The sequence below is a fragment of the Galeopterus variegatus genome, unplaced genomic scaffold (assembly GCF_000696425.1).
Source record: "Galeopterus variegatus unplaced genomic scaffold, G_variegatus-3.0.2 Scaffold4401, whole genome shotgun sequence".
NCBI classification, from domain to species: domain Eukaryota; kingdom Metazoa; phylum Chordata; class Mammalia; order Dermoptera; family Cynocephalidae; genus Galeopterus; species Galeopterus variegatus.
Window position 1 is genome coordinate 100,245 of NW_007730512.1, and position 24,565 is coordinate 124,809.

At 46.6% G+C, this 24,565-nt stretch overlaps 2 protein-coding genes across 2 annotated transcripts in view; one reads left to right on the forward strand and one right to left on the reverse strand.

Annotated features, from left to right (window-relative positions):
• The window catches only part of LOC103603016 (ski oncogene-like), a 44,545-nt gene extending 24,198 nt beyond the window's left edge, over positions 1 to 20,347 (forward strand). The window contains exon 3 of the mRNA XM_008587484.1: positions 20,078 to 20,347. Coding sequence (XP_008585706.1) covers positions 20,078 to 20,119 — 42 coding nt within the window. The 3' untranslated portion in view covers positions 20,120 to 20,347. The remainder of the gene's footprint in view (positions 1 to 20,077) is intronic.
• A 598-nt stretch (positions 20,348 to 20,945) lies between these two features.
• LOC103603017 (melanoma inhibitory activity protein 3-like) lies at positions 20,946 to 24,211 on the reverse strand. The gene is given in 9 exon segments (XM_008587485.1): positions 20,946 to 21,087; positions 21,391 to 21,472; positions 22,419 to 22,556; positions 22,722 to 22,822; positions 22,946 to 23,013; positions 23,101 to 23,124; positions 23,235 to 23,295; positions 23,965 to 24,118; positions 24,205 to 24,211. Coding segments are annotated over 9 exon segments (735 nt in total). The 3' UTR covers positions 20,946 to 20,987.
• Positions 24,212 to 24,565: the final 354 nt, after the last annotated feature.

Genomic DNA, 24,565 nt, shown 5'->3' on the forward strand with positions numbered 1-24,565 from the left:
GTGAGGAAACAGTGTACAGAGCACACACATGCGTTCTCTCAACAACCCCCCCCTTCCCCCCCCCCCCCCCCCCCCCCCCACGCACACGCACGTCCCAGAGGCTGCTGGCGTCCCCGGGTGCTTTGCTTCTCTTCCTGAGGACATGTTCCCTGCACATGTGTATTTATTAGTAAATTAGCCACATGCTCCATACTGCTAGCAGTTAGAAATGGTATGAAGCAAAGGAAAAAACATCACTTTGAAAGGACTAGGAGGCAAGAACTGGCTGATGTTTTCTGTTGAGTCTGTGTACTGGCTTTGATGTCCCTGTCCACTGTATCTGCAGAGGCCCAGGGAGGCGAGGCCAAGCGCCCCTCCGTACGGACCTGGCACGAGGCCCACATGTAGGTATGCACTTTGTGCTCCATGCAGGAGCAGACGAGGTGCGTGTGATTCTGAGACCTGTCCCAAGACATCCATGGTGACAGATGCAGTGAGGAGTGTGCTTGGGTGGCAGCGTAAGCAAAGGCCTTGCCGGGGGTTCAGCTCTGGTGGCTCGCGGACACCTAGGCACAGGGTGCTGCCCATGGAACTCTTAGTGCAGGAGGAGAAAGTTCTGTGTTCTTCTAGATGCTCATCTCATGAGAGAAAAAACCTCGAGACAGCCAGCCTAATGTCTTCCTGCGGGCACCCTGCTGAGCTGTCAGGGGTCTGCTTTGGTGGAAGAACTGTTCCCTGGCTGCAGCCTTGCCCTTGTAGCAGGAGGAGGAGGCGAGGGCCGTGCAGCCTTTCAAGGCCATGGTTCTCAGCCAGTGTTCAGGGTTCAAGTGCTCAAGCGTCCTTATGGGTGCTCAGCTGTCCCGAGCTGCACCACATTGTTCTCTGTCAGAATTGTTACTGCAGGTGCTCTTGGCAGGTTCACAGTTATGACAAGCTGGGCTGGTGCTGCCCCTGTGAGGTGTCTGGCACACATAGCAGTTGCTGTTCACCTGCAGACGTTGATTCTGTAGGGTCTAGGAGGCCGCTGTGTGGAGGAGGTGGTGGCCTGCCTGGGTGCACCTGCTGGAAGTGCTGGCCTGGACCTGCATCCCCCACGTTGGAGCTGACCAAGGGGCAGGACGACTTGGCTCTGCCCTCCTCCCTGTGGCCTCCCGTGTTGTTACGCCCTGACCCTTGAGCAGCCCTGGAGCTACCTCAGTTCTTCCTCATTCTAGGAATTGCTGACTGTGAAAGCTGAAGATCCTATTTTGATGTTTATTTGGCTGCCTTTCCTCTTCATTTACTCAATATTCACTCTGGACATATTGAAATCGCGGCCCACTGGCAGTTGGTCTGTCCTCATGCACATGTGATTGGTATCTTGCCTGCCTGGTGCTGTGCCTGGGCATAGGTGAAGTGGACCTGGAGGTGGGAGCTGACTTGGAATCTTATTTGTTCTTGACGACATCACAGTTGGCTAGGCTGTTTGGATGTGACTCTGGGCATTTGCGATAGGACAGTACAGGCCATCAACACATTCACTTGATGCATGTGGCTCCTCTGCTGCATACCTGTGGGGTCCCTAGGGTCTCGGTGAGCTCTAGAAGGTTTTTGAGAATGGAGACAAAGGACCAAGATGGTACTTCTTTTCCTCTAGATGCCTGTGCCATGCAGTTGGGCACAGGGGGCCTTCAGGTGATGGCAGCCTGGTGCTGCCCAGCAGTATCACCTCTCAGTTGTGGGATGCTTGGTGCGGACTGGCTGCCCCACCCTGCACACCCACTAGCCAAGCTCAGGCCACTTCTCCCTTTGTTTGGTCTGTCATACCATTACACAGGGTTTCTTCTTCTCTTTTGTCGTCAGTTAAGGAATCCATGGACATGAGCTAGAGTCAGAGTGCCAGAAGTCAAGTGACAACATGCAAGTGTCCCCATCCTGTCCTCCTCAAGTCAGCTACAGGCAGGTACTTTTCCATTCTTGCTGAGTATTCTTCTGTTAACCCCATGTCTCTGAGGGACCAGCACAGTGCTGCTTGACCTCCAGTCCAGCTGTTCAGAGCTCCCACATGCCAATATCACTGCGTCTCCAGTTTTGATAAATCCATCCTTTCTTTTTTTTTTTTTTTTCCTTTTTGTCTTTTTTCATGTCCGGCAATGGATCGCAACCCTCAGTGTCGCGCCCGTACCGGACCGGGACCGGCAACGGGATCACAACCCTCGGTGCTGTGCCCGCACCTCGCCCAGCCAGTGAGCGGGAACCGGTCTGTATGTGGGATCCGAACCCTCGGCGGGAGCGCCGCCGGACTCCCAAGCGGCGCACTGTAGCAGTGCGCCACCGGGCCGGCCCCTAAATCCATCCTTTCTGCTGATTACTAGGACTCAGTGCCATCTTCTCACATCATTTCCTGTCTGGGCCACTGTGTGTCCTGACCTCATTTCCTTCTGGGCTACTCTGTGTCCTGACTTCATTTCCTGTCTGCACCATGATGTGTCCTGATCTCATTTCCCATCTAGACCAAGGTGTGTCCTAACCTCATTTCCTGTCTAGACTATTATGTGTCCTGACCTCATTTCCTGTCTAGACTCCTATGTGTCCTGACCTCATTTCCTTCTGGACCACTGTGTATCCTGACCTCATTTCCTGTCTAGACCACTGTATGTCCTGGCCTCATTTCCTGTCTAGAACACTGTGTGTCCTGACCTCACTTCCTCTCCAGAGCAGTGTGTGTCCTCATCTCATTTCCTGTCCAGAGCAGTGTGTGTCCTCATCTCATTTCCTGTTTAGATACTGCTGTATGTCCTGACCTCATTTCCTGTCTAGACACCACTGTGTGTCCTGCCCTCATTTCCTGTTGGGAACAGTCTGCCCTGAAGTTGCATGTCTGACCTTATTTCCTCTCCACTTTGTGTTCTGGAGTTGGTCCTCATGCTTTTGCTCACTTGCTTTGCTTTCTCAGGATCTCTGGCTACATCCTTGCTCCGGCGCTATCCCCTGCCTCTTGGCACAATTGTTTGTGAGATCCAGCAGCCACATGGCCTGCATACCTGTGGACTCATCCAGAACCCAAAAGGAACAAAGCTTAGGTAAACTCTCAGCGGCTAAAAGCTATAGACCGCACTCCCAGCAGAAACACTGGGCCGTGGGAAGTCTGGATTAAAAAACAGAAGTCAAGGGCCGGCCCAGTGGTGCACTCGGTAGACCACATGGCCTGCTGGTCCCCTCCGCCTGCCCTCTTGTTGCTAGTTGCTACTCCTGGGTTTCTCTTTGCCCTGGGTGTCTCTGGGCCTCTCCCCAGTGTGGCGTTCCAGGAGTCCCCCTCCGAGGTTCATTCCCTCATCAGAACGACCACAGCATGTGTTTGACAGGCGCCTGGGAGTTTGGTACTTTGGATCTTGCACAGCTGAACATTTAATTTTCCACCCTGTGCTTTTTGGTTTAGGAGCAGGATGTTCAGTTGACCTTGCTCTCAGCATTTTGCCTCCAGTGTCTTAGTAGAGAATTCTAATGCCCTCTGATTCGGGCCATGGCATGTAACCTGCCTCTGTCCTGTGGGAACTTTCAGGACCTTCTCTTGATCCCCATGTCTGACCTTGAGGCCAGTCGTTTTTGGTCCTGTGCTGGGCACCCACTGGGCCCAGGAGGCTCGTGTCCCCATTTTCAGGATCGTGCTAGTGGCGCTTCTTTGCTGTTCTGTTCCTGTCTTTTCCTTTGGAGCCCCTCCTGGCTGAGATGTGTTCCACTTGGATGGCTGGTCCTCTAACTGCCATAGCTGCCCTGCTTTCTCCCTCTGTGTGTTAGTTTCTGTGATGTCTTTTTAGTTTCTAAGATGTCCTTTTTTGTTTTTTATGTATTTTGTAAAAGCCCCCACCTGTTTTGTTTTTGGATGAGTGTCTTGCCTGTTACTGCCACGACTATTAATGATGTTTTTATTGACAGTGTCTTCTGTTGGTTCTCCTGAATTCTCTTCTCTGATTGGTTTCAGACCTTGGCTTTAAAGGGGCAGCTTTTGCTGGGTTGGCAATTCTTGAAGGGTCACATCAAAACTGAAATGCTGTTGGGCAGCAGGGGGGCGGCAAGGCCCCAGGGAGCCCCTCCCCCCAACTGTTGCCCATGCAGATTTACAGACCAGTCCCTGATTTCACTCCCTGGAAACTTCCTTTCCACCTCCGGTGGTAGCTGGGTCTTTGCTCCCTGGACTCTTCCGCATGGTTCTCTGGCCCCTGCCTCTGCAGCGGCTCATTCCCAGCCTCCTCCCCACTTCCTCCTGCCCTGTGTGTGCTCCAGGTCAAGACTCTTCCTCCTCCATTGAAGAGCAGGGCTTTTGTGATTTTTGAGAGGAGGATGGGATTGAAGTGTTTTCGTTCTTCCATCTTGAAACTGGTTTTCTTTCCTCATGATGCTTTTGAATTATTATATCTTCTTGACATGTTTCACTGGATTTGAAAGTTTTTAGGTAAGTGTTGGCATTTTAAGCATTGAGGAAGGAAGGGCATAAAGAGCTGCTTTAAAAAGGAAAATACGCTTTCTCTCTGCTCCACCATTTTCACAATGCGATACCCTGCCATCACTGTCACCACCAGCAAGACATTCACCAGCTGTGTTTCCCTGGACTTTGAACTTCCTAGCCTCTGAAATTGTAAGCAATAATTTTTGTTTTCTTTATAAATGAAATAAAATTTAAAAAAAGGAAAATACAGTAAGGCCAATTATTTGTGACTTTAGCCAGAAGTAATCCTCAGATCATCAGGTTTTATTTTCTTGGAATGTCCTACTTATTTCATGCTAGTGTGAGTGTGCCTGCATGTGTGTGTGTGCATGCAGGACTCATGGTCCTTGAATCCTTACATTCAGTGTCTGCGGCATAGTATAGTCATGACTGATGTTTGAATGAATGACCCAGATACTCCAATTCTGAGATTTTAAGGTTTAATCATCCCCGGGGATGATTAAAGGATGAATTCTGTTGAGTGACACGGAGTCAAGAAAGAACGTGAGGTGAAGCCTTTGGGGTCGCTTTTTGCAAAGGTTTGAAGCTCTGGTCAGTCCAGAAGTGGAATTAACAACAGCCATTAATAGTGGAGGTTGCTCAGTGAGGCTCATCCCCTCCCTCCTTTTTCTCTGCCCCCACCCCCACCCCCATGAGTGTTCTTGACTTCTGTTTTTTTTTTTTTTTTTCCTTTTTATCTTTTTTCGTGACCAGTAACAGTATCGCAACCCTTGGTGTCGCGCCTGTACCGCGACCGGCAACGGGATCGCAACCCTCGGTGTCGCGTCCGCACCACGTTCAACCAGTGAGCGGACCGGTCTCTATATGGGATCCGAACCCTCGGCGGGAGCACCGCCACATTCCCAAGGGCCTCACTCTACTGAGTGTGCCGCTGGGCCAGCCCTTGACTTCTGTTTTTTAATCCAGACTTCCCATGGCCCAGTGTTTCTGCTGGGAGTGCGGTCTGTAGCTTTTAGCCGCTGAGAGTTTACCTAAGCTTTGTTCCTTTTGGGTTCTGGATGAGTCCATCACTCTGCAGGTTTTCCGGACCAGTGAGTCAAACTGGGGCTTTCGAATCATGGGGTACCTTCTTAAACAACATGTTTCTGGGTCCTGTCCCCAGAGCTTCGACTCCCAGGTCTGAGGATGCGCATTTATAACAAAACCCAGGTGACGTGGCTGCTGCTGCTGCTCCAGGAACCCCAGATCTACAGCTCAGCCAACTGTGGCTGTGGGCCAGATCCAGCTCCCACCCGCTTTTGTGAATAAAGTTTTATTGACACACGGCCGTGCCCATTATTGCACGTGTTGTCTATGGCTGCTTTTGCATTACAGCAGCAGATTGAGTAGTTGTGAGATCACATGGCCTGAAAAGCTAAAAATATTTATGATTTGGCCATTCCCAGAAAAAGCTTGAAGATTCCTGATCTAGAGAAAGAAATGATTGTAAGTCAGTACTACACAATTTTTGTGAAACTTTCTGGGATGGAAAAGGTTATATTTGGGGTAACCAGAGAAGAAATGGTGGTCTTACGTTGCTAGTTCACATTTGTGTTGACCTGTGGAGATTGTTTAAAGCAAGAGAACAAACAAATCCTGGAATATAAAGGGTCTAGTTGGGATAATTGCTGTATTGTTGTTTTTTGAAGCAGCTTATTTGAGGTGTAATTAACATATAGTAAACTCATGTATTTAAAACACACAGTTTGGTAACTTTCGATGTGTGTATGCACTTGTGAAACCATCACTGCTTGGACATCATGAACCTATCCATTATCCAGAAGTGTCCTCAGCCCATAGTGGGCACCCTGCCTGCCCCACCCTTGCTCAGGCAGCCACAGAAACTTCCCCACAGCTTTATGTAAATGAAATCATACAATGTGTTCTTTTTTTGGTCTGGCTTCTCTCACAGCGTAGTTATTTTGAGACTCTCCTGTGTGGTTGCATGTCGGTAGCTCTTCCTTCTAACTGCTGGGTAGTGCTCCCTCGTATGGATGCCACACTCGATTTATCTGCTCACCCGTTGGGACGTTGGGTTATTGCCAGTTCCTGACTATTACACAGAGAGCTGCTATGAACATTCATGTGCAAGTTCTAGTGGTGACATAACAAGTTTTGTTCTCTTGGATAGATACCTAGGTGTGGAATGGCTGGATAATACATTGTGTTCATGATTAACTTTTTAGAAACTGCTAAACTGTCTTCCAAAGTGGTTATACCATTTCACGTTCCCACCAGCAGTGTAGCTCCTCCACATCCTCGCCAGCATGTGGTGTGGTCAGTCTTTGTAATTTAGACATTCTAATAGGTGTGTAGTGGTATCTCGTTGTAGTTTTAATTTGCATTTCTCTAACGATGCTGAGTGTCTTTTTATGTGCTTATTTGCCATCCATACATCTTTGGTGAAGTGTCTGTTCAAATTTTTGCCCACTGATTTAAATTGGGTTGTTGTCTTGTTGAATTTTACATTCTTTATATATTCTGGATGTAAATCTTTTTTTCACATTTATACTTGGCAAAGACTTTCTCCCTGTCTGGCTGTTTTCTTAACAGTGTTTTATGAAGAATAGAATTTTAAAATTTTTATCTAGTCCAATTTTTCAGTTTGTTCTTTTGGGTTGGACTTTGGTTTCCTAGCTGAGAAAACGTTCCTTAAATCAAGGTCACACAGATTATCTCCTGTTTTCTGTTAGAAATTTTATACCTTTAAGCTTTAAGTCTGTGACCCATTTTGAGTTAATTTTTGTGAATGTTGCAAAGTGTGGACCCAAGTTCATTTATCTTTTGCATAGGGTGTTCAGTGTTTCAGCACCATTTGCTATGAAGATCATTCCTCCACTGGATTGTCTTTGTGCCTTTGTCAAAAATAGCTCTCCATGTGTGAGTTCAGTTGATTTATTTGTATCAAAACCCACAGTTTTTGATCCCTGTAGCTTTATATCAGTTCTTAAAGTTAGGTAACATTGGCTCTCTCACTTTTCTTTCTCACAGTTGTTACGGCTATGCTAGTCCTCTGCATTTCCATATGAATTTTAGAATCAGTTTGTTAATTTCCATGAAAAAAATGTTGCTGAAATTTTGTTTGTTATTGCACTGGCTCCGTAGATCAATTTGGGAAGAACAGACATCTTAACAATATTGAGTTTTCCAACCCATGATTATAGTACTGCTCTCCACTTGGGTTGTTTTAAATTCCCTCAGTGATGTTTTGTAGTTTTCAGCATACAGGTCTTTCATATCTTTTGTCAGACTTTTTGATTTATTTGTTTTCCTTTATTTTTTTTGTTATTGTAACAGTATTGTTTTAAAAATTCTGTTCCTGATTATAAGTTGCCAGTACAGTTGACTTTTGTGTATTGAACGTGCAGCCTGCAACCTTGCTGAACTCACTTAGTTTTAGTAGCTTTTTTGAAGATTCCGTCAGATTTCTACATAGATGATTATGTCATCTTCAAATTAAGACAGTTTTATTTTTTCTTTTCAATCTGGATGCCTTTTGTCTTGCCTGACTGTACCAGCTGGAACCTCCGGGATGGCGCTAACTAGAATGGGGAGAACATGCAGTCTCCACCACTCATATGATGTTACTTGTTGGATTTTTGTCAGGCCTTTACTAGATTGAGGAGGTCCCTAGAATTCTATTTCTGGTAGTTTACTTTAATCAGGAATGGGTATTGGGTTTTGTCAAATGCTTTTTTCTGCATTCATTGAGATGACTAATATGGTGAATATCTTTCTTTCTTGGTTTATTAATATGGTGAATTATATTCACTGATTTTTGAATGTTAAGCCAAACTTTCATTCCTGGGATAAACTCCCTTTTAGTCATGGTGAATTGTTCTTTTAGAATATTGTTGAATTTCATTTGCTAAAATGTTGTTTAGAATTTTTGCATTTATGTTCATGAGGGGCAGTGATTGGTCTATCTCATTTTGCTGTGTTTTGTTTTTCCCCATGTAATGTCTTTGGTTTTGGTATTGGAATAATGCTGGCCTCATAGAATGATTTGGGAAGTATTCCCTCGTCTTAAATTTTCTGAAAGAATTACTATTTCTTTTAAAAATGTTTGGTCTAACTTACCATGGAAGCCTACTTGGGCCTAGTGTGTTTTTGGTGGGAAGGTTTTTTTTTTTTTTTTTCCGTGTCCGGCAACGGGCTTTTATAATCGAAAAAGAACAACTACAAAATAAAAAATAACCCACAGATTATTTAGTCCAAACCTTTCATTTTCAAGTGAAGAAACAGGCACGAAGAGGTAAACTGAATTTTGGAGATTATACAATAAAGAGAAGCACAGCCAGGAGGCGGTGAGCGGGAACCGGTCTGTATGTGGGATCCGAACCCTCGGGCGGGAGCGCCGCTGCGCTTCCCAAGCGGCGCACTATCCAGTGCACCACCAGGCCGGCCCTTGTGGGAAGGTTTTTAACTCTGCAGGCATAGGCTGACAAGCTGTCTGCTGTTTATTGAGTTTGAGTTGCTAGTTTGTGTTACACAAGTAATTTGCCCAATTTGTCTAAGTCGTTTAATTAATTGGCATAAGGTTTTTCATAGTATTTCTCTATTCGTTTAATAGCCTAGAAATCCGTAGTGATGCCACGCCTCACATTCCTGATGCTGGTATTTCTCTCTCTCTTTTTTCCCAGAGATCTATCTGTCTAGAAGTTTGTCAATTTTATTGTTCTTCTCAATGAGCCATCTTTTTGTTTCATTGATTGTCTCTATTATTTTTTATGTTTTCTCTTTCCTTTATTTACATCTTGGTCTTTATGATTTCCTTTGGCTTACTTTGGGTTGAATTTGCCCTTTTTCTAGTTAAGTTGGAAGCTGAGTCATTTATTTGGAGTCTTTTTTTCCAACGTAAGCATTTAGCGCTTTGAGTTTTCTCCTAAGTCTTGTTTTAGTGGTATCCCACAAATTCTGATATGTTGTTTTTATTTTTATTCAGTTCATAAAATTGACTTTTGCTCTCTTCTTTCATGTGTGGGTTATTTAAAAGTTTGTTATTTTGTTTTCAAAGATTTGGGATTTTTCCAGAGATATTTCTGTTCCTTATTTCTAATTGAATTTCATTGTAGTGAGAGAACTTCCTTTGTATGATATGAGTCCTTTTGAATTTGTTGAGACCTGTTCTATGACCCAAAGCGTGGTCTATCTCAGTAAATATTCTGTGTGCACTTGAGAAGAATGTGTATTCTCCCATCGTTGGGGGGAGTGTTATAGAAATGTTGATGAGCTCCAGTTGTTGACAGTGTTTCAAATCTGCTATATCTTTGCTGGTTTTCTGTCTGCTGCTCTGTCAGTTACTTAGGGAAGGGTGCTGACATCTGTTCCACCTGTAGATTCGTCTCTTTGCTGTTCTGTCAGTTCTTGCTTCATGTGTTCTATAGCTTTGCTATTAGGTGCATCAGAGTGTATAGTGTTTTTTGTTGTTTTGTTGTTGTTTTCTTTTTTCTTTTTTGATTCTTTGACTCTTATTATGAAATGTCTCCCATTGTCTCTGGTTAATATTTTTTGCTCTGAAATCTGCTTTGTCTGATATTAGTATTTTAATAGTTTTGTTTTGACTATTGTTAGCATGGTATATCTTTTTCCACCTTTTTACTTTTAGCCTATCTGTGTCTTTATATTTAAAATGAGTTTTTTTGTAGGCCACACATGGCTTTTTAAATCCAATCTGACAATCTTTGCCTTTTAATTGGGGTGTTCACTCCAGTCACATTTAATGTGATTATTGATAAGACTTTGTTTTGACTATTGTTAGCACGGTATATCTTTTTCCACCTTTTTACTTTTAGCCTATCTGTGTCTTTATATTTAAAATGAGGTTTTTTTGTAGGCCACATATGGCTTTTAAAATCCAATCTGACAATTTTTGCCTTTTAATTGGGTGTTCACTCCAGTCACATTTAATGTGATTATTGATAAGATTAGGTTTGAGTCTTTTGTCTTGCTGGTTATTTTCTGTTTGTTCCATCTGTTCTTCATTCCTTTTTGAATGATTTTCTCTTTTCTTTTGGATTAATCAAATACTTTCTATGTTTGTGATTCCTCTAGGACTGACTGATAACACCTTTATACTTATTACCTTTAACTTACCACGGCCTAACTTCAAATGATACTATAGCACTTCTTCTGTAGTATAGGAAGTTTGCTATAGGATATTTCCATTTTCCCCTCCTGGCCTCTTGTTATCATGCAGTTTACTTTTACATATGTTATAAACCTGTAATGCATTGTTATTGTTTATGATTAAACAACTATCTTTTAAAGGGACTTTAGTGAAAAACAATCTTGTATATTTACCAATTAGTTATCAATTCTGCTGCTATTTATTCGTTTTGTGGATATTGAATTCCATCTGGTATTGTTTTTCTTCTGACTGAAGGATGTCCTTTAACATTCGTTGTAGTGCAAGTCTGCTGGTAATGAATTGTAGCTTTAAAAAAAAAGTTTCAGAACTTTAATTAAAGATGCTGCTCCACTACCTTTTTGCTTGTGTTGTTTCCAAAGCGAAATCTGCTCACGATCTTTTGTTCCTCTTTACATAGCATGTCTTCCCTTAAGATTTTCTCTTTGTCACTTTTTCAGCCACTTGATCATGATGCACACCATAGTTTTCTTGATGTTGCATGTGTTTGGGCTTTACTGAACATTTGGCATTTATAGTTTTTGTTATGTTTGGGAGATTTTTGGCCATGATTTCTAAAGATGTTTTTTCTACTCCCTGTCTCCTCTGGGCCCCCCAGTTACCCATATGTCGGGCCTTTTGAAGTACCGCAGTACCCGGCTCACAGTGCTCTTTTCCATCTTTTGGGTTCTTTTTTCTGTGTTTCTTTTTGGATAGTTTATTACTGTGTATTCAAGTTCACACATCTCTTTTGCTGTGTCTACTTTGCCCTTAATCCTACCTAGTGCATTTTTCATCTTATGCATTGTAATTTTCATCTCCAGAAGTTTGATTTAGGATTTGATCATATCTTTCATGTCTCTATTCAGCTTTTTAAACATGCAGAATAGAGCTGTAATAATAGTTCCAGTGTCCTCTGTGAGTTCTTTTGTCTGTGACAGTTCTGGTCAGTTTCAATTGAGCAATGATTCTCCTCACTACAGTTCATATTTTCCTGCTTTTTGGATGCCAGACATTTTGAAATTTACCTGTTTGGGTGCTGAATATTTTTGTATTTCTTTAAGTCTCCTAGAGCTTTGTTCTGAGGTGCAGTTAAGTTAGTTGGAGACAGTTTGACCCTCCTGGGTCTATCCTTAGCTTTATTAGGTGGTTCTGGAGCAGGGTTCATTCTAGGGCTAGTTTTTACCCACCACTGAGGCAAGGCTCTTTTGAGTTCTCTACCACTTCCCCAGGAATTTGGGGGTTTTCTTGTCTGCCCAGTGGGCACTGGGGCCACTGCCAGCTGGGTGTGAACCCCGGGCCTGTTCCTTGCAGTCCCCTCAGTGACTGGTGGAGTTTCCTCACTCACATGCCCTGATCTGGTTCTGCTGAATTCTCGAGGGGCCCTATGGACCCGGGGCTCCCCCATGCCATGCTTTCCTCTCTGTTGCTCCCTCCTGTGAACTCCAGCTGCACTGGTTTCCCCAGATGTCAGCTCCATCTCAACTCAGGGGGTCCACTGGGTCCCTCCTAGGTCCCCTCCCTGCCTGGAAACTCTCTCAGGCAGTGAGCTGAGGGTGAAGGGCTCAGCGGGGTTATTTGTCTCTTGGGGATCACCATGCTTTGCCGCCTGACGTACAGGGTCTCGAGGGCCGTTTCCTACTGTGTCTTGTCTGGGTTTCCACTGTTCCAGGTGGGAGTGTGGTGGGTGCCCGTAGCTCTAACTCAGCTGCAGGTGGGCCCTCTCATCACAGTGTGGTTTTTGCCACATCTGTTAATGACTTCCAGCTTCTCTAACCAGGCACCCTCTTCGTAAACTACATCGGAGAGATGGGATAAAAAAACAGCGGTGTTGCTGCCCCTTTGCCTGGCCTGACCTGCGGAGCACAGAGGCTTTCCTCCCCAGGCCGCGGCTGTGGTCATGAGTGTGTTGCTCAGTCACTCGAGGACTGAAAGCTGCATAAAGCAAGAATAACTTGAGATTTTGAGATGACAGGTCTTTGGGAGTGTCTCAAGTTCAGGGGGAACGTGAGCAAATCGTGCTCTGGGGTGGCAGACTTGAAAAGCTACTGAATTGTGCTGACTGGCATATCCATTGTGAGCGGATGTGTTTCCTTTTGCAATAATTTTGGCTATATTGGGTTCGTTTTGTGTGCATCTTCATTACCACCTTTTCAGTTCCATCGGGAGCAACAGCGAACATAGTGCCGTGATTTTGACTATTCAGACTTGCGACCGCATCAAGCTGGTGCCGTGCAGCTCTGCAGTGAGCTCGGTGTCCCCGCACTCTCAGGAACATCTGCGTGAGCGTTCAATGCTGGCCGTTAGGAAGGGGGACTGCCACGTGCCACTCAGAATTCGTCTTGAGCTGAGAGAAGATTGAATTTTTTGTTTGTCTGCAAAGTTTTCAGGCAGTCTGATCCCTTTAAGAGTGAGGGAGGGGCATGTTCATGGTGCTGTTCTGGCTGGAGTAGAGCAGTGAGAACGGCCTGTACCTTCTTGTGTTGTCGGGAGACAAACTCTTCCCAGTTAAATATCCCATTTGTTCTAGAGACTTCCCCTACGGCAGAAGGCCTGGTGGATGGCTTTGGGATTTGGCCAGGTCTGAGGGTAGTGCCGGGGGGTGTGGGTTTTGGAGGCCACGCCGTCAGTGCTGCGTTCCGTTCTCATCTGAAGCCAGGTGGTGGCTGGGCACCGGGAGAGGCTGGTTCAGAGGAGGGCAGTGCCCGGGAGGCTCTCAGTGTTGCCAGCCCCTCTCCCAAGCCTGCTTCCTAGGACACAGCCAGCTGCAGAGAACATGGCTGCCCTGGTGGCCTGGTGTCTTGGGTGGTGGGTTGACTCATGGGCTTTCTGCTTCCATACTGTTCCAGGACACAGGTCTGTGGTGATGCTGCCTGTGAGTAGGTTCAAGTGAATGGAAGCACCCTGCATATCCTGCAAGACATGCTAGAAGGTCCAGGTCACAGCTTGAACCTAAGGCTGCCTCTGATGGGAGGCTGGAGAACTTCCCAGCAGCCTGGGGCCCTCCACTCTGTGGCTGCCCCGGTGGCTGTGGCTGCCTGGGCATCGGGCAGAGGCCTTGCAGGCTGGGTGGCGGCCACCCCCTGTGGATGTCACATTTCCACGGGTCAGGGCTCAGGACCTTTGTGATTGTCCTACATGGAGCTGGTGCTTGCATCCTGGAATTGGTCTCACTCCACAGCCTTGGGCCAGATGCCTCCAGGTCGTGGAGATGTGGCATAGAGCATGTCATGTGGCAGGACCCTCACCTCACCAGTGGGCCTCTGTGTTGCTGCTGTTGTCCGGGGCTTTCCTGGTGGCCACTGTCACCTTTGTGCTGCGGCCCAGTGTTCATGTTTCTCATCCCTCAGATTCCTCCTTGGAGGCCACTAGACAAGCCGTGGTCAGGTGTGGAGTGAGGGGCTGGGGCTCTGGAGGTGGGCCAGGGGTGGATCAAGCCATGCATCCTTGGCCATGGAATGCACCAAGTGTGGAACAAAGTGCTGTGCATGTGGGACTGGAGAGGAGACGGTGGCAGTGACACTGCTGCTGAGGGGCATTTTGCTTCCTGCCAAGGTGCTTTGCTGTACTTGAGGTTGATGGACAAGTAGCCTCTCAACGAGGGCTTCTTGACAAGGGGGCTTCTCAGCGTGAGCCAAGTCCCCTAGAGCTCACACGCCACCTGGGAAGGTGCATCCAGGTGCACAGGGACTCATTAGCCTCCCCAGGCAGTGCTGAGCTGACTGCACGGCAGCCACGGGGCCGTGTTTTGTTTGGTTCTGGGGCTTGCGGTGGGTTTCTTTTCTGTAGCCAAGTGGAGAGTTTTACCTAATTTTCTTCCTTGGCACAGGTGAGACTTGCAGTGTCCCTCTGGTTCATGAGGGCTGCACAGCAGAGGGACGAGAGGCCTTGGGCACAGCTGAAGAGCAGCTGCAGCAGGAGGGGTGTGGGGACTGGTGGGGCAGCGTGGCAGGGCCTGGGAGCCCCAGCTGCTGCGTTGTGATGTTGTTCTGCACGTTCAGCTCCAGGAGGGAGGGAAGGGCCTTGTCGTGGGCATGCCTTGGGTAGAGTGAGCAGGACGGTGACAGTGGATTTTGCAGGTACACGAGTGTAGACTTAGACCTGCATCCCAGGCCCGGCTCAGCTGTCTGTGGCCTTTCCTGAAGTGAAGCCATGTTGCAGGCGTTGTCGTCTGTGTTTAAAGCATGTAATGATGTCTTGTTCTTTGGTCATGACAATGAGCTTTGCTGCCTGAAAGCATGGCACTCATGAGGGGTGGGGGCCTCGTGGTGGGCTGAAGGTGCTTTGCTGATAAAAGTAAGCTCTGGGGAAGCAGCCTTTGTGCCCGGTCCTGGACACGGTCCTCCTTCCTTCCTTGTCTGTGGCGCCTGTGCTAGCCCTGGGATGGGCTTGTGGATGGTCCTGTGCACAGAATCCTCAGCTTCCAGCTCCCTCCCATGGTGGTGCCAGGGTCTGGGGCAGCCCCAGGATGGTGCCCAAGATGCAGCCCTGCTGACCTGAAGCGTCCTGTATGGTCCATTGCGGGCCCAGGGGCATGGCCACAGGTCCTGGGCTTTGTCCTGTTTATGAGAGGTCAGGCAGTCACAGCGGGTGGTGGGAGGCCTGCAGTTCCTGGGCTGCCACCTGGTGATTGTAAAACGGGCAATACACATTTTTGGAGGGGGGAATGGTAGGGGAAAAGCTGCAGACGGTCAGGAGGCTGTCCTCCTCTGCCTCCTAGGCAGACACTTCTGTGGCGTTTCTCTGGGTGTCTGTTCCCAAGGTGAAAAGTTCAGGCTTTCCTGTCTCCCCAGAGGGGCTGGAGGTGGGACAGGAACGCAGAGGCTGGATCTGGCCGGACACTCTTCACTTCCCTTCCTTTTGGTACCCTGGCCTGGGGGGCGGGGTACAGACTGTGTGATTGTCGAAGTCCCAGCTGGTATTTTGCAGGACTCTCCAGTTGGGCCAGCCATGGGACAGACAAGTTCGCTGGAGTGCCTCTCCAGATCAAGAGCCCCATTCCCCATCCTGGGCTGGTATAGGCTGGATTGGGTGCCCACATCACAGTGTGGGCATCCCCATGTGAATGAGCCTACCTGATGGCCCCAGCAAGCACCTGGCCCTGGACCAGGGCTGTGGGTACAATGCACGGCCCTTGAGGACTAGAGGTTCATGCCCTTGGGCACAACCAGCACTTGGGTCACCCGATGGGAGTGAGGGTATTTGTGAGCCCAGGCGTGCTTTGGGCCAGCTTGGGTAATGGGGGACTGTGGGGGCCCAGGACAATCCCTGAGAAGAGCAGACCCTGCACCTTCCAGCCAGACTGGTCATCGCCGCTGCCCCCCTGCCCCAGCAGCGCCTTCCCCAGTGGCTCCAGGTGCTCAGGAGCATGTATTCTCAGGTGCTTGTTGAATAGAGGAAACTTGGCACCTGTCCACAGAGGTCCATTGTGGTCGGGAGCTGTGGGAACATGGTGGCCTCCCCTGCTGGGAGTCGGCTCTGCCCTGCTGCCCGAGCCTGCTGGAGGGGCTGCGTGGTGTCCATCTCGGACTTAGTGAGCATGTGACTGCTGTACATCCCCTTTTTGAGCTTTCCTTTTAAGAGGACCTATTTAAGGTCCCATCACTCACACAGTTTGCAGTTGCGAGGTTAAAAAGTCTGAGATTAGGGCCGGCCCGGTGGCACACTGCTACAGTGCGCCGCTTGGGAGCGCGGTGGCGCTCCCGCTGAGGGTTCGGATCCCACATATGGACCGGTTCCCGCTCACTGGCTGAGCGAGGTGTGGGAGCAACACCGAGGGTTGCGATCCTGTTGCCGGTCCCGGTCTGGTATGGGTGCAACCCTGAGGGTTGCGATCCGTTGCCGGACACGAAAAAAAAAAAGACAAAAAGGAAAAAAAAAAAAAGTCTGAGATTAATGGCGCATTTTGGGAGGCACACCAGAAGGCTGCTCCTCACGAGGGCTTCGTGCGGGCCCCCCTCCCCAGGCTGACCCCAAACGCTTGCCTTTTATGCTCAGCTGCTCTCACCCATGAAAACCTTTGTCCCTTTGAGCCCCGCCAGTGCCTGGGGCCCCTCGCTGTCCCTGCAGGACTTCCCTGGGCGGGGATTGTGGCCCTTCTGCCCTGGAGCAGCTTCTGGTGGCCGAGGGCGCCCCTGCTACCCCTTCCCCTACATCCAGGCCAATTGCTGAAGGACCAGGAGGTTTCTGACAACATTTGTGCTGATGGTTCAAGAGGCTGACACCCCGGGGAGGCCTGGCTGGTGGTGTTTCCAGAAAGTGGTTTTTCAAGACACACCTGGTCCCTAAAACAAGAGGCAGGGTGCTGGGATGGGGAGGGTGGCCCATGCTTGCTGTTTCCTTCATTCCTTTTTCTCCACAGGGGGCTCTCTTCACGGGGAGGTGCAGGGGCTGCCGAGCTGAGGGGCTTGGGGCCCCCGCCTGCCTGTCTCTTGCCCTGCAAAGAGACCGGTTCAAAAGGTCACTGCTCTGATTTTCATTGATGCCTCTTGTGTTCTCAGGACCTCTTGCCTTGCACACAGATGGGCGGGAGTGGAGCTTCGATGAGGGCCCCGGCCTTTCATGGGATTAAAAAGCTTCTGAAAGGTCTGAATGGTGAGCCACCAAGGTTAAATGTTACAGTAGCACAAAATAGTGCTAAAAATCAAGCAAAAATACACATGCATCTCCAAGTTTAAGGTGAACAGGAACCAGAGCTACTGGAGACTGTGTCACCTCCTAAAACAGAAGTGAGTTGGAAAGCAGTGGGAAGAGGGCCTTTTCCATACGACATGACATCCGAGGGGGCGGCTGTGGCTCTGCATCTGCACTCCTCAGCGGTGTGTGGGCCCCCTTCCCTCTGACCCACACAAGCCCCCTTTCCCAGCCGAGGCACGGGGAAGCCCTTTGTGACTTTTTTACATAATGGAGAGTGAGTTGGTTCATATTTGTGCATTGTAATTGGCCAAAAACCCCTTAAATACAACCATGTCTTGTAAATGTTGTCGTAATGTAATTGTACGTTTTATCAGAACCCAAAATTTCCAGTTGCTACTCCAGTACTCTGTTGATGTGCATGTGAATCTAATTTCTTTTTCCCTTTTCCCTTTGCATGTGCTGGCCTGTTCCTCTGGACCCTGGAGCAGGTAAGATATTTTGCTCCTATGAAGCCCTCCCATGCCCCCACAAGCCCCCGAGCCTTTCTGCCATTGGAACTAGATTCTGGGGGTGTGCGTCTACCCAGGGAGATGGTCAGGGGGCAGGAGCGCCAGGTCTTAAATCAGGAAAACTGTGCCAACAGCAGTAAAAATAACCAGCTGCCCTGAAAGAGCACCTGAAAACACAGGCTCTTTGCCTTCTCCTCCATAAAGACATTTGTGATGTTGCCACCAGTATTCAAAGTGCAAATGTCACAGGGCTCTTTCTTCCTGAAATGACCCCAAAGCCATTTGACCCTTTATCTTGGTAACAGATGAGGGAGGTCTGTTTGGTGGTACTCGAGCCCCACCTGGGGGCAGCCTCAGGCGCGGGCAGCTCTGCCTCTCCTGTTGTCGGTGCTGCTGCTGGCCTCCCCGCTCTGTCTTGCCTGGCGCTGGGTCCTGGGAAGTGTGCATGGGCAGAGTCTCTGTTCTCTGGTCCCACGTACTGCTTGGCGCATCCCTCTGTAGCCGGCGCCTAGGACCTCAGCAGAAAGGGGGCGCTCCTTGGGAGCCCAGGGCCGGGGACAGGTGGTGCGGCTCCCTTTCTCGCTCTTCTGCCTGTGGTGGTGACAGCCCCAGCCCTGCTTCCTCTCATGAACTTGAGCCCTTGGATGCCCATGACCCCAGTCCTCAGGATGGCCTCCTCAGTGCCTGAGCGGGGTGGCACAAGTGTGGGGTCCCCAGGTTGGGTGACTGGTTAGCAGACTGTGAGAATATCCAGGGGGAAGTGACGAATCCGTGGTGAGAAGGCAGGTCCTGGTGGGAGCTTGGCCAGGACCATGGGCCCTCCTGGCTTGCGTTAGCGGATCTTGCCTGCGTGGAGGCCATGGCCTGCCTGGCGCTGCATGGTCAGGGCCCGCGGTGGGCTCACTATGCCTCACTGACCACACCAGTGCGTTTGGCCATGACACTGAGGCTCCTGAAGTTGGGTTTCTAGGCACTGCTGGCGCCTCGTTCACATGTGGTCACTGGCTGGTTGTGGTTGGGATACTGCCTTACCTGACCCTCAGCCCACATTCTGGGAGAAAGCCTGTCAGTATCTTGGGCTGGCACCGTGGGCTCTGGCCCCTGGTCTCAGTGGCTGCCCTGTTCCCTACACGCCACAGCGAGCACCTTTGCACATGCGTGGATCTCATCAGGCTGTGTCCCTGATGTGGGCTTGGGGTCAAGGTGGTGCATGTGCAGGTGGGTGGGGGCATCCACCTGCACCGGGCAGCATCACCTCTAGGAGATGCCTGTAGAGGTCAAGGGTTTGGACTCCAGTACTCGCGAGCCACAGCTCTTCCAAACCCTGTTACTGTTGTGTTAATGAGGTGACTCATGGTGTCGTTTGCTGGAGGCTGTGGGCTGGGCATGTTCCAACTTCTGAGGCCAGCCGTCTTCTCCTGACAGTGGCCTCTCCAAGCGACACTGACAGCGAGTGAAACTTGTGTCTGCAAATAGAAGGGAAAAGCAAGAGGACTGTCAAAGCTTATCAGTGGAGATTGCTCCTGATTAATAAAATAGTCATACCATACACACTGTGATGTGCCTCTAAGGCAGTCACTCCCTGCATTCACCACAATAGCTCTTTATTTCTATATTAAAAATGCAGAGAATAAAAAGGAATGAAAAATCCATTCTCTACACATGTCCTAATAGCTATTAATCAGAGTACCTTCAAAAGGGCTTTCATATATCTTGAACTCTCAGATCTCTAAATCTCTAAGTATGACCATCTTATTTTCATTGTGGGAGAACAGAGTTTTAGATAATTTGCTGAAGGTCCCCCAGCATGGAAGAGGCCAAGCTGGAATTCAATACCAGGTTTGCCTCCAAGCCCTTGCTCTTTCCACCTGTGCTTTGCCTCTCTAACAAAGGGGTCTCTACTCTCTCTAAAGTCTTCCGCCTCAAAGGGCTTTTGGGTCTTACCCAAGCTTCCCTTGGATAAAGAGATCTCTCAAGAGATATGTGTTCCTGGAGTCCTGCCCTGGAACTCGGAAGTATCTTCCAACAGAAACAATGTTATATATGCAATTAGGCAGGCACAGCTCTAATACTTACCTTCATTCATTAGAAATACTATATATTATAAGATACTGACTAATCATTTCCTATGGTAAACTGGGTTGGAAACTCTAAATATTTAATACTTTGATTTCAACATAGAGAAGCTGGAAGGATCTTCCAACAGAAACAATGTTATATATACAATTAGGCAGGCACAGCTCTAATATTTACGTTCATTCTTTAGAAATACTATATATTATAAGATACTGACTAATCATTTCCTATGGTAAACTGGGTTGGAAACTCTAAATATTTAAACTTACTTTGATTTCAACATAGAGAAGCACTATGAGGTATGATCAGAAGACTTACCAGCTATAACAGCAACAGAAGTAACAAGAGAATACAGTTATGCGAACATAATTTAAGGCCATTGCTGGGAGCGGAATCAACAGGTAATTACAGATTTTCACTACTATTTCAGTTGCAGCAAACATTCTTCTGTTATCAATCTGTAATTTCAGATCATTCAAAGTAGGCTTTGCCAGGGCCGGCCCGTGGCTCACTTTGGAGAGTGTGGTGCTGATAACACCAAGGCTGTGGGTTCGGATCCCTATGTAGGGATGGCCGGTTAGCTCACTTGGAGAGCGTGGTGCTGACAACACCAAGTGAAGGGTTAAGATCCCCTTAATGGTCATCTTTAAAAAAAAAAAAAAAAAACCTGAAAAAGAAAGTGGGCTCTCCCTAGTGTACAAATGGAGAAATTCTTAAATAGCACTCTTCCAAATGAAGATATAATAATGATGGGTTTTACAACTTAAAATGAATTTACTTTGCCTAAGAGCATTCAACACTGAATCACACAATATAGTTGAAATGATGACTTTTCACCTTTTTAAAGTTAATTACAATTATAGAAGATGCTCTGAACAGGTTAATTGTCTAACCAAAACGGGCAAGAGGAGAAAAAAACAACCAACCAACTAGTCAGATTTCAGCAACATTCCCAAATCAAGGACAAGAGTGAGATCAGTACTGCAGTGCAATTTAAAGCCAAGTACATCAGTACTCCTCATATCCTTTCCAGAAATACACCAAGTAAGAAGGATAAAAGGTCACTTGCAAATTAACTTGCATAGCCAGGAGCAATCAGTTTCTGGCATAAAGATTTTGAGGCAGTTACCATGTAAAGCACGGCCATCTGAGCAGATTGTCAAGTAGGAGCGGTCTCACAAGAAGGGGTGTGGCTTCAGGCCCCCAACACTGGAGCATTTACCTTGCCCTTGTCCATCACCTTAGAAGGGGAAGAGCTTCTTGAGTTGCTGTTCATCACGGCAGCTGCACCAGACCTTCAGGCTCTTGGGGAACAGTTTACTTTTTAAAAAATAATGAGTAGAACACACAAAGAGGAGATGAGGCAAAGAGAGAGTGCTGTAGGAAAAGCTGAATGTTCCTGAAATACCTAATTGTAATTCACAACAGCTGGAGTGTCCCGACCAGCGGGATATTCAACGCAGACCCTGGAGGGGGGAGTGGGAATTGGATGGGACAAGAGACACGAGAAAGTACTTATTTAGACTTATTTTGACTTGTACACTGTGAAAACATCTTCCACTCACCTTCCACCATGACTTTAGACTCTTTGAACACACTTAGGTCCCTTACCAGAGGCAGAGGGTTTCCCACACACCTCAGAAGACCATTGAGGATGAGACAGAGGCCTGTCCACTGACACTTGAGAAAGAGATAACTGAGCCCTTGAATGTATTTTTTCAGGAGAAATAAACCAATTGTGGTAAGACCTGGGTTCAACTCTACTTAGAAAGCGGCAATAAAAATGGGTCTCCCAATACAAGTAAGGGAAATCACTTGTAATTTATGCACGGGCTTAAAGAATTAAAATAAGAACTGTTGTGGATTGAACTAACAGCAATTATCCCTGCACATTAGTAGCACTGGTCCTGTACTTCATTTAAGCTTGATATAATTCTATAGGTTGATTTTTTCACTATATAATCTGACTTCAATATCTTACCTAGCTTTATAGACATATTTAGGATTTTTAAAACAAACTTACAGTATTACAGATTATAGTGATGATATATAGAATTATGTATGCTGCATAAACTATAAAGTTTTAAGGCTAGTTTTATAATATTCAGGAGAGGAACCTCACTTTTAAAGGTGAAGGGTTATACTTCCCAGTAAAAAGTTAAAAGAAACAAAAAACAAGAAAAGGACCTCCACAGAAATAATAAGTAAATGCTTTCTGTTCTAAAGTAGATCTTGCAGTAGACTATCCACCAAGACAAATTAAGAACTTTGCTTCTGTCTACTGGAAAGACCCAAATTCTAAAATGTTATTTGCATTAGAAATCTTGAATAAGAGGGAAAGAGCACTCTTTTTTTTTTTTCCTTTTTGTCTTTTTTCGTGACCGGTAATGGGATTGCAACCCTTGGTGTCGCGCCTGTACCGCAACTGGCAACGGAATCGCAACCCTCGGTGTCGCACCTGCACCGCACTCAACCAGTGAGCGGACCAGTCTCTATATGGGATCCGAACCCTCAGCGGGAGCGCTACCGCGCTCTCAAGCGCTGCATTCTACTGAGTGTGCCACTGGGCTGGCCCGAAAGAGCACTCTTGAAACAGTTTATTTCAAGGTCACATGTGAATGCTCACCAAATTCTCTTCTAGGCATATCTCTTCGGTTGAGTGTAGTGGAAAGAGGCCTCCTGGGTGGCTCTGCTGCCAGTGGAGGGGAGCATTCTCCACCACTCACAGGGGATGGGCCAAGCGAGCCATTGTGGCTCAGAGGACCTGAAGAAGACAGCGTCTTGTTACCACTTCAAGACCTTTCTTTTCTTCGGTAAGTTCTTGGAATTATATCTAGGGTATCATAACTATTACACACAAAATAAAAAGTAATTTATATATGCTTTACACTAAAAAACAGATTGCTGCTTTTTACGAAATGTTTTCCACCTCTCCGTGGAGGGTTCTGTGTGTTTCTTCTTCCTGGCATTGGTTTTATAATCACAGGCTCTTCTTGCAGCAGTGCCACCTTTTGAGTTATTTCCAATAATCTTGAATATAGAGAAAGAATGGACTTAAATATGAAATAGAAATCAAGTCCTTATTAGAGACCACGTAGTACAGCCTTTAAAACACTAAACTGCATTGAAAATAGAGATATCAAAATCACTTACTTGTGTCTCAGGTCAGCAGCTTCCATTTTCTCTTCAGCTATAGCGCTTTACGCAGCACGAACTTTTAGCTGTTGGAGAAAATATATTTAAATTCAGTTGTGGTAGATTACGCACAAAGTAAAGGAAAGAAAGAAAATCTTACACAGATAGCATGCACTTTTTTTTTCATGAGCAGCAATCTGAAAAGATACATCAAAAAATATGTTTTGGAATTCATTATAATAGCCAGTATAAGAGTCTGTATTTGATACCAAAGAATCCTGCAACTGTAGGGCAGTATAATTATTACCTGGTTTTTAAATGAGCGCTCTGTTTTCTGCAATTCTTCCTCCATTTCTTCAATTCTCTGCCTAAGAATTACACTTGTTTTTACCAGATAAAGCACAACTGGATAAAAATTCAAACAATCTGGCCAATTCCCTATACTCTTAACAACTGGCCCTAAAGGACTTCATCCGTACATATAAAAACATATTTACATGGTTATAGAAATAGAGTACAAGAATGATGAAAATGAATGCTACATAATTTCCTTATTATTTAGTGGCTAGAAATTCTGAGTCGATGGAGATTATGAGTTGATAAATTATAGTTTCCTTATATGTTCTTCAATATGTTCCCAAATAATCCTATTAATATCTTACTTGATAAAGCTTTTTTCCCCCCTTTTATCAGAAAACTTCGGAGAGTTATGACCACTGCATCTATCAAATGGCACAGTAAATTTAATGGCATTTGATACATCTTATAACTAATTGGTCTTTTAAAGAATTACTGCAATATATAATCCCCTCTCCCCCAAACTGTTTGCATGAACCAAGTTCCCTTACAGTCTTGCCAGCACTGGGTATAAAATTATTTTTTCTCTTGTGTGAACTGAAGGTCTTCATGCCCAATGACATGTATGCTTCTGTACATTATTTTCTTCTACACTATGTATAAATGGTTATTTAAAAAAAAGCTAACACTAGTTTCATTAGCCATTGACACCACCTTTAGAAGTTAGAAGCTGAACTCACTTGTAAGGATTTACTTCCTCTGCAGCCAAAACCGCCTTCTCATCTGCAGTTGACAGCTGCTGCTCTCTTTCTTGCCGCTCATACTCTTCTTGACTCAATTTCCTAAGATAAAATAGGTTGTCAAGTGAAAGTGTTTCTCTTTCTTCCCAGCAGTCTAGCTGAAATCTCTATTCAAATGTCACTTCCCATCCTACTCTCAAAAATGCAGAGACATACAAAGTCATAGGAAGGAATTCAAACCTGCCATTTAGGGATAAAAATCAAACTGTGGCCTGTTTGGGAATCATCTGCATTTTCTACCTCATAATTCTCTGCTCACTACTGAACGAAACAGATGTAAAAACACTGTGGGCAATCTACTGTGCTGGAGATAAAGAAAGCTCACCTTACTTCAGTGTGGAGAGCCAGACGAATCAACCGAGCATAGCTAAGCTTATTAGGGTAAAGCAAGGGAGAATTACTTCTCTTATTTCTACCATGGAAAGACCACAAGTTACTTTTCTTATTTTGTTATGGATGAACTGTTTCTGAAACCAAGACATGATAAAGGTCGCCAGCCAAAGAGCCTTTGGAACATGTCTTGTAGCTGTGCAATTAACAG